At 54.7% G+C, this 12,775-nt stretch overlaps 2 protein-coding genes across 2 annotated transcripts in view; both read right to left on the bottom strand.

Moving 5' to 3' along the window:
• The window catches only part of LOC137491081 (uncharacterized), a 554,517-nt gene that overhangs the window by 232,148 nt on the left and 309,594 nt on the right, over positions 1 to 12,775 (bottom strand). The window lies entirely within an intron of this gene.
• On the bottom strand, positions 828 to 11,057 carry LOC141381534 (uncharacterized). Its single transcript, XM_087247670.1, has 5 exons — positions 11,003 to 11,057; positions 1,712 to 1,881; positions 1,363 to 1,617; positions 1,034 to 1,282; positions 828 to 954 (listed from the first exon to the last, which is right to left on the bottom strand). The coding sequence occupies exons 1-5, from the start codon at positions 11,055 to 11,057 to the stop codon at positions 856 to 858; spliced, it is 828 nt and encodes a 275-aa protein (XP_087103796.1). The 3' UTR covers positions 828 to 855.

Raw genomic sequence — 12,775 nt, 5'->3', positions numbered from 1 at the left:
CTACAAAAGCTACAAGCACTACAAAAGCTTCAATCTACACGCTTCAATCTACAAGCTTCAAGCTACTATCTACAATATACAATCTAAAAGCTTCAATCTACAAGCTACAATATACAAGCTACAGCAACAACAACAACTATTACTACCATTTCAAACAACTACAACTCCAACAATTTCATCAACAGCTTAAACAACAACACCAAAACCTTCCACTTCAAAGAGCCTCCACAACGCATCTGCTGTGTCTTCAACCTTTATTTCCCAGCAAGATAACAGCCAAAACTCCAAAGCTATTGCAAAAACTGAACCTTTACCTTCTCCATAAAGTTAACCTCCACTCCACAGCTGCCCTGTCCTGACCTATTCATGCATCTCTAAGGACCGAGCTGTCCCGGGAGAAGCTTGCTAATATACAGAATTGGACTCAAGGCCTTCTGGGCGTTCAAAGCATTTGCAGACCTGGACAGATTTGTCCAGCCCATCACCCCCTTGTGCTGCAAAAGGGATTCATTCTCCCTATGAGCTATCAACCAAGGCTGAACCTGGACGGGGGCGTCCCGCGAGTCACTTTTAACACTCAAGGCAGGGATAGTTTGTCCCAATTGGAACGTAGCCAAGGCAGAACCTGGACGAGGGCATCCCACGTGACACTTTTAACACACAAGTTAGGGCTAATCTGTCCCAATCGGAACGTAGCCAAGGCAGGACCTGGACGCAGCAGGCATACAGCGTTGAACTAAGAAGACAGGGCTCATTTTTGTCCCCACTGAATTTACTTTTACCACACAGATAATAAATAAAAGGAATAATGAAGACACTGAACACCATTTGACCGTTAAGTTGTACAATATTTATTCAGGACGATTCAGAGTCTTCTGTTTGTTCGAGCGGGCGAGCGCCCTGGCTTTTCCCCCTGGCAGGGCGCCATGGCAGCGTCCTCCTGCTGGTTCCCTCCTGGAAAAGAGACACATAAAGGGCAGTTAGCCAATGCCACACGTTCTGCTGTCCACGCCAAAGAGAATGTGATTTTTACCAGGGGAGAGACGGAAGTCTCTGTCCTCTTGCGCCCTTTCCGCGGGGGGCTTTCAGTGCCCGCTGCCTCCCCATCCTCCTCCTCCTCCTCCTCCTCCTCCTCCACCAGGGCCCTTTCAAAGAGTCTGCGGCGCTCGCGTGCTTGGAGAGGTCCGAGGTGAAGTGCGTAGAACTTGTCTGAGGTTGAAGTGTCATGGCACATGAATTGCGCCACCTTGCGGCGATCCTCTGAAGAGTGTGCATTCTTTGCCTGCGTCGGAGAGAGACAGAAGCTTGATTAGGATCGAAGCCGCCGCTGGTAGTTACAGGGGCGTCACAATGCCTACTCACATGGGTCGCGATCGCAGTGCGTACGTCAGTAAAGGTGGGTTTGCCTGGAAGGCCCATACTGAGCCAAGCAGACTGAAAGTACTTGTTCAGGGTCCGACAAGGACTGGCTCTGGAAGTGAAAAAGAAATAGGTAGCCTGGCTCCCTCCGGGGAGACCAGCCCGCAGCGCCAAAAACCTGCGGAACCAGCTGTATTCCTCCCTGTTTAGGGACAGCTGAGCCGCCCCAAAGGCTCTGTTTGTTTTGTGAGTGGTAATCTGCCATCAGAGAACAAGCAGTGAGTGAGTGAGTGAGTGAGTGAGTGAGAGAGCATGCTACTGGTGACCCCCACCTTACTTACGCCATACTCACGTTAATGACATAAGCAGACTCGTCGGGGCTTCTGGAGGCCTCTTCAACCTCCTGGATTGTGAGATTCTGGAAGACTCCACAGCGGTGCCCAGAGATGGAGGTTAGGTAGCCAGTCAGAAAGCCATAGAAGCGCCACTGTTGCCTAGTGCTTGGGTTGGATTCGAGGCTATCTGGTGAAGGACATTAGACAGATTAGACCACCGACGGTTCTATTTCCTTTCTGGGTCACCAACAGCTCTTGGCTGCTGGTGACTTGTTCTCCGGGGCGCCAGCAGCTCAAACAACAGCTGCTGGTGGCCCGGAGAGGAATTGTGCGTTTCTTCTTCAGGGGCACCAGCATTGTGCGTTTCTTCTTCAGGGGCACCAGCAGTTCATGGACTGCTGGTGCCCCTGAAGAAGAAACGCACAATTCCTCTCCGGGCCACCAGCAGCTGTTGGTTCATCCAGCCACGTCGGTCTGCCCCCCTTCCCCCCCGAATGAGTCCCATTCGCGGGGGAGAGGGGCAGACAGACGTGGCTGGATGAACCAAGGGCTGTTGGTGCCCCGGAAGAACGAACAGGGGGAATCGCTGGAACGGCGGAAGGGCTCTTCCTCCCAGCGGTCCGGTGACAGCGCACCAGGCTGGCCTTGGGGATCAGTCGGCTTTCCTTCGCCTGCTTGGTCCTTACCTCGTGCACGACGACACGCCGGCGTATGCCGCGGATGAGGGCTCTGACCTCCCTTCGAATCAGAACCAGAGCCGTGCTGGAGAGCTGACAGGCGGCCGGCGGCGTCTCCGAGAGGTAGTCTAGGAACTGAGCCACGTTCTTCAGGTAGTGCTGCCTGGTGGGCTCTGCCATGCGCGTCTGACCTAGCCGGGCGGCCCACGCTCGGATTCGGGCTGGTTGGTTGAGGAAAAGGAAGTCCCCTGGCTCCGCGGTGCCCCTGGCCATGTAACCAAGGAAGGCTTTGATTCTCCCCAGCTTCGAAGTGACGTTGTTCCGCAGGCGGGGGGTGGGCTCGCTGCCCAGTTGGTACCCTTCGAACTTCCCCAAGAGAAGGTCTGTGGAACGAGCACAACCAAGAGTCAACTTCCCCGAAGCCACACACCCAGCAGAGCGACAGTGACGTGCCTGAAATATACTCAACTCAGCGCGGGGACGTGGTCCGGGAACGGGTAGGGTTCCAAAGCCTCCGGAGGCTCGGGGGGCGTCGGACCTCCGGCCGCCCCTCGCCCGGGAGGCGGTGGTGCAGGAGGCGACCTGGTTCTCCTGGCCCTCTTCCTCCTCCTTCTCCCCCCTTCTCCCTTCCTTAGCTCCCGGTAGAGGCGTGTGATTTGGAGCAGGGTGGACCGCATCTTGGTAACCTGTTTCCCCAGGTCCGTGAGCTGAGCCTGTATGCGCTCGGTGGCGCGCCTGCAGCCGCGGTCGGCGCACGGGCGGCCGGCCTCTGGGTCCTCCGAGTCCCGCTCCCCCTCGGAGGACGATGCTAGCTGGGACACGACGGGGATTGCAGGCTGGGTGGACCGCAGCCACTGCAACTCCCGAGCTACTTTCCGGCGTTTCGCCCTCCCCATAGCCTCTTTCCTTCCCGAGGTCGAGAGCTCCGCGTGCTGCCTCAAGTGCCTGTCTAGGCGGGCTGGCGTCCGGCGACAGCCCGGGACCGGGCACGGTGTCTTCCGCGTGTCCACGCGGCCGGCGGCCAGCGCGAGCAGCAGCCGCTTCTCGTCCGAGTTGGCCACCTTGTGAACGGCCGTCAGGTGAGGCGCAAGCTGGCTGTAGACGTTGAAGCATAGGGCACATTCAGCCATGACCGTGCTAGAGCCAATGCAGAGGGGGAAAGGGGCCCGCACGCCACGTGCGGCGGTTAATAAGCGGCCGGAGGCGGCGTCCACTTCCACGTCATGACGTTGGTGGACCCGTATTTCTTAAAGGGGAAGGACACTCCCCCGCACCAGGAGGTGTAAGCCGATGCCCTACAGAGATCCATTCGGTTCAAGCCTTCTTTTGTTGCGACTTCTCAAGTAGGGGGGAGAGGGGTGTCCACCTCACTCCCTTCCCCCCTTTTCAAAGGAACCAGAGGGGGTGTCCCGTTAAACAATTCACCCCACCGCCCCTTCATCGTTGCCCCGGTCAGCGGTTCGACACCTCTCTCTCTCTTGTCACGACTCGAGTTGGGGAAGGGGTGTCCCACCTCACTCCCTATCCCCCCTTCATTTTGCTGTTCTGGCCAGCGGGAGCTTTTCCACAGCCATTCACGTTCACTTTTTCCACCCCAAAAAGGGGATTGATTGTTTGAGCCCCATCGGGGGGGGGGGACAGCTCCACACGCGCCAGCCGCGGGAGCTTTTGTGACCTGCTACAACCAACATGGGATACGCACCAACCATCGAAAGGGGGGTCCAGACAACCCGTAACCCCGGCACCACTGACCCTGGCACGTTTCACCTCGCCGGAGTCCACTAGCTTCCCCTCCCAACCAACCACCCTCACTCCCCCCGGGAGCACGGTAGGCGGGGTGGGGGTCAGCCGGGAGCCAGCAAGGATAAACCCAGGGGTTGGGCGGCGTTGCGGGCGGACAGACGGGATCCAGACGCACACACTCGGGCGGGGGGTAGAATCGAAGCCCACACCAGCTCGTTCCCTACGCTGCCCCTGGGGCCTCGATTCACCACGCCGGGTGACTCGACCGAACCCACCGAACATCCCCCAGCCCTCGCAGGGCGAGGGGCGTGGGGCGTGGGCACGGGCCGAGTATCAGCGCGGGGGAAACGGAGTCCAGGGGGGCGGGCTGGCGGGCGGGCTGAGCAGCAGACAAGCTCTGGGTCATTTAGCCAGACGGGCCATCTGGGTCCTTTACCCACAGATCGGGGCGGGAAGGGGGGGCGCTGTGTGCGGAGGGACACCCCCACGCCTCCCTGATAGAGCGCCCAGGACGGGGAGGATCTGCCACACCCATAGAGGCCGACCCCATTGGTGCTTCGGGGGGCCTGGGTGGGGGCCTAGCCCCTGGGGCGCCACACTAGCTCCTATCGATCAGTCACCGTGGGGTCTGGCGACTGGACTGTCAGAGACTAAGTCCATATTTCTTCGCCTTCCCCGAAAACCTGATGGCAGGTCAGAGATTGTGGGTGTCCGGCAAAAACCTCCAGGCGCGGGACGTCCCGACAAGCAGGCCGGGAAGGGTGGTCTCCCGTCGGGCATGGTTTGGTGGGCTCGGGCCTGGGTCTAACCAACGCCCCGGTGAGCGCCAGGCATAACGTATTCCTGTTGGACCTTTGATGCTAGATGCGTAAAGATGTGCCGCTGGTGAACCATTGATGGAGCCGCTGGTGAACCATTGATGGGGCCTCTGAGATCCAGCGGTGGGGGGGCCTGTGCCCTGCGCGCTCTGCCCGAGGTACACACACCCTTCTTGGGGAGCGAGCCCAACCCCTCTCCCTGGCCTGGGGCCTCTGAGATCCAGCGGTGGGGGGGGCCTGTGCCCTGCGCGCTCTGCCCGAGGTACACACACCCTTCTTGGGGAGCGAGCCCAGCCCCTCTCCCTGGCCTGGGGCCTCTGAGATCCAGCGGTGGGGGGGCCTGTGCCCTGCGCGCTCTGCCCGAGGTACACACACCCTTCTTGGGGAGCGAGCCCAACCCCTCTCCCTGGCCTGGGGCCTCTGAGATCCAGCGGTGGGGGGGGGCCTGTGCCCTGCGCGCTCTGCCCGAGGTACACACACCCTTCTTGGGGAGCGAGCCCAGCCCCTCTCCCTGGCCTGGGGCCTCTGAGATCCAGCGGTGGGGGGGCCTGTGCCCTGCGCGCTCTGCCCGAGGTACACACACCCTTCTTGGGGAGCGAGCCCAGCCCCTCTCCCTGGCCTGGGGCCTCTGAGATCCAGCGGTGGGGGGGCCTGTGCCCTGCGCGCTCTGCCCGAGGTACACACACCCTTCTTGGGGAGCGAGCCCAGCCCCTCTCCCTGGCCTGGGGCCTCTGAGATCCAGCGGTGGGGGGGCCTGTGCCCTGCGCGCTCTGCCCGAGGTACACACACCCTCCGGCGGCAAGCGCTGGTTTCAAAGGACCCCCTAGATTTGCACCTAATCACCAGCCGTGCCCGGGCACCCCACTATTAAGCCCGGGGACACTAACTCCTCCAAACCGCATGGATCAGACAGACGTGCTGCTGGTGACCCAACTGGCCAAGACGTACCGCTGGTGACCCAATCGGTCTTTGGGTTTGTGAATGGGTCACCACCGGCCCTGGGCTCGTGTATGGGGCACCAGCCGCACGTCGTTCTAGCCTCCGTCAGCGATGGGGTCTTATGTTTGCTGCGGGGTGACGGACGCTGGGAGACGGGTTAGCAGCTCAGACATGGACCCTTGACTCCCGTGGACCCCCTGACTCCCATGGTGTTCAGACCACTGGCCTTGCCCGGGTTTGAACGCTTGTTTTGGGTTAGCTTTGCTGGCCAACGAGGCCTGGGTCCTTGGAAGGACCAGGGCAGCAGTGCGCACTTGGTTTGCCCGGATTTGAACGCTTGTTTTGGGTTAGCTTTGCTGGCCAAGAGGCCTGGGTCCTTGGTAGGACCAGGGCAGCAGCGCCCACCTGGTTTGCCCGGATTTGAACGCTTGTTTTGGGTTAGCTTTGCTGGCCAAGAGGCCTGGATCCTTGGAAGGACCAGGGCAGCAGTGCGCATTTGGTTTGCCCGGATTTGAACGCTTGTTTTGGGTTAGCTTTGCTGGCCAAGAGGCCTGGGTCCTTGGAAGGACCAGGGCAGCAGTGCGCATTTGGTTTGCCCGGATTTGAACGTTTGTTTTGGGTTAGCTTTGCTGGCCAAGAGGCCTGGATCCTTGGAAGGACCAGGGCAGCAGTGCGCATTTGGTTTGCCCGGATTTGAACGCTTGTTTTGGGTTAGCTTTGCTGGCCAAGAGGCCTGGATCCTTGGAAGGACCAGGGCAGCAGTGCGCATTTGGTTTGCCCGGATTTGAACGCTTGTTTTTGGGTTAGCTTTGCTGGCCAAGAGGCCTGGATCCTTGGAAGGACCAGGGCAGCAGTGCGCATTTGGTTTGCCCGGATTTGAACGCTTGTTTTGGGTTAGCTTTGCTGGCCAAGAGGCCTGGGTCCTTGGAAGGACCAGGGCAGCAGTGCGCATTTGGTTTGCCCGGATTTGAACGCTTGTTTTGGGTTAGCTTGGAAGGACCAGGGCAGCAGTGCGCATTTGGTTTGCCCGGATTTGAACGCTTGTTTTGGGTTAGCTTTGCTGGCCAAGAGGCCTGGGTCCTTGGTAGGACCAGGGCAGCAGCGCCCACCTGGTTTGCCCGGGTTTGAACGCTTGTTTTGGGGCAACGGGGCCCTCGTTAGACCCCTGGTTCGTTCAACCGCGAAATCGAAAATTGCACTAAGTCCTTCATTTGAGTCTGTTATCGAAAACTCGACGGCAGGTCAGCGAAACCCAGGGACGCGCTACCACCCCCTCCAGGCGCGGGTCATGCCGGAGAGAGTGGTCTCTTTCCGGGCATGGCTTGGTGAGCTTTCCCCCTGGTCCAACCAACGCCCCCGGTGAGCGCACTTAGGTCTCAGCTGGTGCGTAAATGGTGCCGCTGGTGAACCATTGGCCTCCGAGGCTTCATGTCACGCGCGCTCTGCCCAATACACCCTCACTTATCCCGGGCAAGCACTGATCACCAAAGACCCCCCCCCTGGCTCTTTCTGACCCATCGCTTACCGTTGGTGACCCAAATAGGCCTTTGCGCGCGGTGGCCTGCCATGGACCCCTGACTCCCATGGTGTTCAGACCACTGGCCTTGCCCGGGTTTGAACGCTTGTTTTGGGTTAGCTTTGCTGGCCAAGAGGCCTGGATCCTTGGAAGGACCAGGGCAGCAGTGCGCATTTGGTTTGCCCGGATTTGAACGCTTGTTTTGGGTTAGCTTTGCTGGCCAAGAGGCCTGGGTAATTGGTAGGACCAGGGCAGCAGCGCCCACCTGGTTTGCCCGGATTTGAACGCTTGTTTTGGGTTAGCTTTGCTGGCCAAGAGGCCTGGATCCTTGGAAGGACCAGGGCAGCAGTGCGCATTTGGTTTGCCCGGATTTGAACGCTTGTTTTTGGGTTAGCTTTGCTGGCCAAGAGGCCTGGATCCTTGGAAGGACCAGGGCAGCAGTGCGCATTTGGTTTGCCCGGATTTGAACGCTTGTTTTGGGTTAGCTTTGCTGGCCAAGAGGCCTGGATCCTTGGAAGGACCAGGGCAGCCCTGCGCATTTGGTTTGCCCGGATTTGAACGCTTGTTTTTGGGTTAGCTTTGCTGGCCAAGAGGCCTGGATCCTTGGAAGGACCAGGGCAGCAGTGCGCATTTGGTTTGCCCGGATTTGAACGCTTGTTTTGGGTTAGCTTTGCTGGCCAAGAGGCCTGGATCCTTGGAAGGACCAGGGCAGCAGTGCGCATTTGGTTTGCCCGGATTTGAACGCTTGTTTTGGGTTAGCTTTGCTGGCCAAGAGGCCTGGATCCTTGGAAGGACCAGGGCAGCAGTGCGCATTTGGTTTGCCCGGATTTGAACGCTTGTTTTGGGTTAGCTTTGCTGGCCAAGAGGCCTGGGTCCTTGGAAGGACCAGGGCAGCAGTGCGCATTTGGTTTGCCCGGATTTGAACGCTTGTTTTGGGTTAGCTTTGCTGGCCAGGAGGCCTGGGTCCTTGGTAGGACCAGGGCAGCAGCGCCCACCTGGTTTGCCCAGGTTTGAACGCTTGTTTTGGGGCAACGGGGCCCTCGTTAGACCCCTGGTTCGTTCAACCGCGAAATCGAAAATTGCACTAAGTCCTTCATTTGAGTCTGTTATCGAAAACTCGACGGCAGGTCAGCGAAACCCAGGGACGCGCTACCACCCCCTCCAGGCGCGGGTCATGCCGGAGAGAGTGGTCTCTTTCCGGGCATGGCTTGGTGAGCTTTCCCCCTGGTCCAACCAACGCCCCCGGTGAGCGCACTTAGGTCTCAGCTGGTGCGTAAATGGTGCCGCTGGTGAACCATTGGCCTCCGAGGCTTCATGTCACGCGCTCTCTGCCCAATACACCCTCACTTATCCCGGGCAAGCACTGATCACCAAAGACCCCCCCCCTGGCTCTTTCTGACCCATCGCTTACCGTTGGTGACCCAAATAGGCCTTTGCGCGCGGTGGCCTGCCATGGACCCCTGACTCCCATGGTGTTCAGACCACTGGCCTTGCCCGGGTTTGAACGCTTGTTTTGGGTTAGCTTTGCTGGCCAAGAGGCCTGGATCCTTGGAAGGACCAGGGCAGCAGTGCGCATTTGGTTTGCCCGGATTTGAACGCTTGTTTTGGGTTAGCTTTGCTGGCCAAGAGGCCTGGGTCCTTGGTAGGACCAGGGCAGCAGCGCCCACCTGGTTTGCCCGGATTTGAACGCTTGTTTTGGGTTAGCTTTGCTGGCCAAGAGGCCTGGATCCTTGGAAGGACCAGGGCAGCAGTGCGCATTTGGTTTGCCCGGATTTGAACGCTTGTTTTTGGGTTAGCTTTGCTGGCCAAGAGGCCTGGATCCTTGGAAGGACCAGGGCAGCAGTGCGCATTTGGTTTGCCCGGATTTGAACGCTTGTTTTGGGTTAGCTTTGCTGGCCAAGAGGCCTGGGTCCTTGGAAGGACCAGGGCAGCAGTGCGCATTTGGTTTGCCCGGATTTGAACGCTTGTTTTGGGTTAGCTTTGCTGGCCAAGAGGCCTGGATCCTTGGAAGGACCAGGGCAGCAGTGCGCATTTGGTTTGCCCGGATTTGAACGCTTGTTTTTGGGTTAGCTTTGCTGGCCAAGAGGCCTGGGTCCTTGGAAGGACCAGGGCAGCAGTGCGCATTTGGTTTGCCCGGATTTGAACGCTTGTTTTGGGTTAGCTTTGCTGGCCAAGAGGCCTGGGTCCTTGGTAGGACCAGGGCAGCAGCGCCCACCTGGTTTGCCCGGGTTTGAACGCTTGTTTTGGGGCAACGGGGCCCTCGTTAGACCCCTGGTTCGTTCAACCGCGAAATCGAAAATTGCACTAAGTCCTTCATTTGAGTCTGTTATCGAAAACTCGACGGCAGGTCAGCGAAACCCAGGGACGCGCTACCCCCCCTCCAGGCGCGGGTCATGCCGGAGAGAGTGGTCTCTATCCGGGCATGGCTTGGTGGGCTCTCCCCCTGGTCCAACCAACGCCCCCGGTGAGCTCATCCATAGCGTTTGCCAGCGGTCGTTCTAAAGACCCCCCCCGCTAGAGACCCACCATCCCCCAAATGAGTGTTAGTTGTTTCAAACAGCAAAAAAATAAAATCAATGCATTTCGTTTTCAAAATGATTTTTTTTTTTTACTTTCTCACGAAGGTGAAAAACTCTGATGCATGCAATCTCAGCATTGTCAAAATGAAAATCAAGCAAAAAGAGAGAGAGAGACAGAGTGCATGCGCGAGACGACTCATATCTCCTTGGTGACGAATCTTCATTGACTGCAGATTCCAGCAGTAAGAGCAGACTGTGAAGGTTTAGTAGCACATTTTTATCCTAAAGTATTGCTGTGCACACAACATAATGAGTGACACATACTTAAAAAAGAGGATAAACTGTTGGTGCGCGTCTCGCTGGCGCATCTGTGACCAAGACAGAACGTGTTTGTTTGAGATGTTGTTTGAGATGTAAGCTTCAGCTTACATGTTTTTCATGTTTGTTAACCATTTATTAATATGATTTACCATTAACAAAGCATTTGTTGGTGTAATTAATAACCTTATTGTAGTGTACACTCAGCATTATCTAATGTTACATTTGTTCATTAATGGTTCTTGTAAGCACTAAGGTGTTAACTAATTTATTAATTAACACTGTAACAGACGTTAATAAGAGTTATCTTACATTTCTTCATGTTTAAGGATCACTTTATTTCTATTGTTTATGGGGGACTTTTATTTTGACAAGAAATCGTTTTTTCAGAGCTAAAAAGTTATGATGAGAGAACAGTATGGATAGCGGACATTTCATGACGGTTTAACAGAGCTCGTGTTAAAAAGGACGGTTTGTAAGTTTATTTCTCGCTGCCAAATATGTTGAGCTTCTTTAAAGGAAGTGGAGCAGATGACGTAGGCTCAACGTAGCCATTGTGTAACGAAACGATAGCTCGCATCACCACATTAATATTCACGAGAAGTATTACGAGCTGTTACGACAGACACAATCATCGTGACAACACAGCTACGTTTTACTTGAATTATTCATGATTCAGTGACCGAAGCACTACGCTGAGCTTACGGTGACCTTACCTCATCATCCAAGATCATGACGGTGGAGTAACGCACACGGAAGTGCGTTAAGAAATACAAACCGAAAGCAGCAAAATACAAAGCAACAGAGTTTTGCTGCTGTTTAATGTCGTTCATCATGGGTAACACTTTACAATAACAGCATGAATAATGATGTATTAATATGTAAACTAAACACAGTGGTGGTAAGAGTACAAAAAATTGTACTCAATTACAAGTACTGTTACATTGCTGAAATTGTACTCAATTACAAGTAAAAGTACTGGTGTTAAAAAGTACTCAAGTAAAAGTACAAATTACTCTTCGTAAAAACTACTCAAATTACAAAATTACAAATTACTTTTTTAGCTTGGCGGTATTGGTGGAATTATCCATAAATGCGGAGTCAGACAAGATCCAGGCAGTAAAACACATTTTACATAACACATTTAAAGATACTATAAACACTTTTAAAACTGTGTAAACAGCATTAATTATAGATAATAATTATAGAGCACCTATAGAGGAAACCCACGCCAACATGGGGAAAACATGCAAACTCCACACAGAAACACCAACTGACTCAGCCAGGGCTTGAACCAACAAACTTTTTACTTTTACTTTTTTCTTTTTACTATAACAGAAATATGCACAAATGCACGACTTTTTATCATTTCAACTGATGCCTCTTTTATCTGTACGATCAATAGATGATGTAATAAATAAAAAAAACACTTGCAAATTATGGAGAAACTTTGTTAATTACCTAATTCGCGAACTGAACCGTCAGAAACCACAGAACAACACTGCCTAGTGCCTAAACATATTATTAATAAATATAATATTGTCAGGGTTCTGCCACTTTGGTCTTGTAAATTCTTGTTTTGGTGGCAGAGCTCTGACACTTCTCATGTCGGGTCCTGTTTCTGTCTCTGTGTGAGCGCGCGCCGTCGTGGGTGTACGTAGAGTGTGCGCGCTCCTGCTTGACGCGGCCGCGCGCGCGCTCTGCGTCACTCAGACGCGTGCGCTCTTGTACTCGTGTTTGTGTTTTCGTTTGTCAGCAGCGTGGTGTTTCATTCCCAGCGTCTCAGTCTTGTTGGTTTCGGTTTTGGTCGGCGCTGGGATGAAGCATGCACGCTGCGTGTGTGTGCGCACGGTGAGTGCTTTCATTCATCGTGTGCTCGTGTCTTGCGTCTTTTGTCAAAGCACGTGGCTCGGTGTTTACATTGTGGTCACGTGCTTTTGTCGTGTGCTTCAGTGTTGTGTTATGTGAGCGCATGGCTTGTATTGTCTTTCTGTGTCATGCGCTCTCCCGTCTATTGTCTTGTCCCACCCACCTTGTTACCTTGTTTGTAATTATTATTTTCACCTGTCCGCCTGTCTGTTTATTGGTTTGTCTTTCCTATTTATTCTCCTAGTGTGCTCTGTTCTGGGCTGGTCCGTTATTGATTGTTCCCTTCCCTGTTGCTGATTTCCATTCTACAACAGCGGTTTAAAGTCTTGTCTTGAAAAGTCTTGTTGAGTGTGTAATATAATGTTGTGTTTTTCCCCACATGGGGAGATTTGAGTTTTGTTTTTGTTTTATTTTTTCATTAAATTCTTCATTCCCTGCATTTGGGTCCTCGCCTCCTCTTCATCACCCCCATACCGTGACAGAACGGACCAGCCATAATGAGGACCCAGCGGAATGAAGATGGCTCCTTCGCTAGCCGTGTTTCCAAGTGGCTGCTTTTGCAGTCACTGCAGCAACGTGGCTCAAACTTGGAGGAGTTTGCGGAGAAATTCCGCATGGCAGCTGAGGGTCTGAATTTGAATGACTGGCTGCTTATGACCCACCTTAATTTTGCTCTGGACAA

The sequence above is a fragment of the Danio rerio genome, chromosome 4 (genome assembly GCF_052040795.2).
Source record: "Danio rerio strain M-AB ecotype USA chromosome 4, GRCz13ab, whole genome shotgun sequence".
In the NCBI taxonomy this organism is placed as follows: Eukaryota; Metazoa; Chordata; class Actinopteri; order Cypriniformes; family Danionidae; genus Danio; species Danio rerio.
Note: the sequence above shows the minus strand (reverse complement) of the source record. Positions and strands in the feature narration are given on the sequence as shown.

Coding starts and splice junctions, on each gene's coding strand:
- LOC141381534 (XM_087247670.1), bottom strand. CDS start 11,057: ATGAACGACATTAAACAGCAGCAAAACTCTGTTGCTTTGTATTTTGCT. Junction 1,618..1,711: donor AGTCTGCTTATGTCATTAAC/GTGAGTATGGCG, acceptor CTCTGATGGCAG/ATTACCACTCACAAAACAAA. Junction 955..1,033: donor AGACTTCCGTCTCTCCCCTG/GTAAAAATCACA, acceptor TCTCTTTTCCAG/GAGGGAACCAGCAGGAGGAC.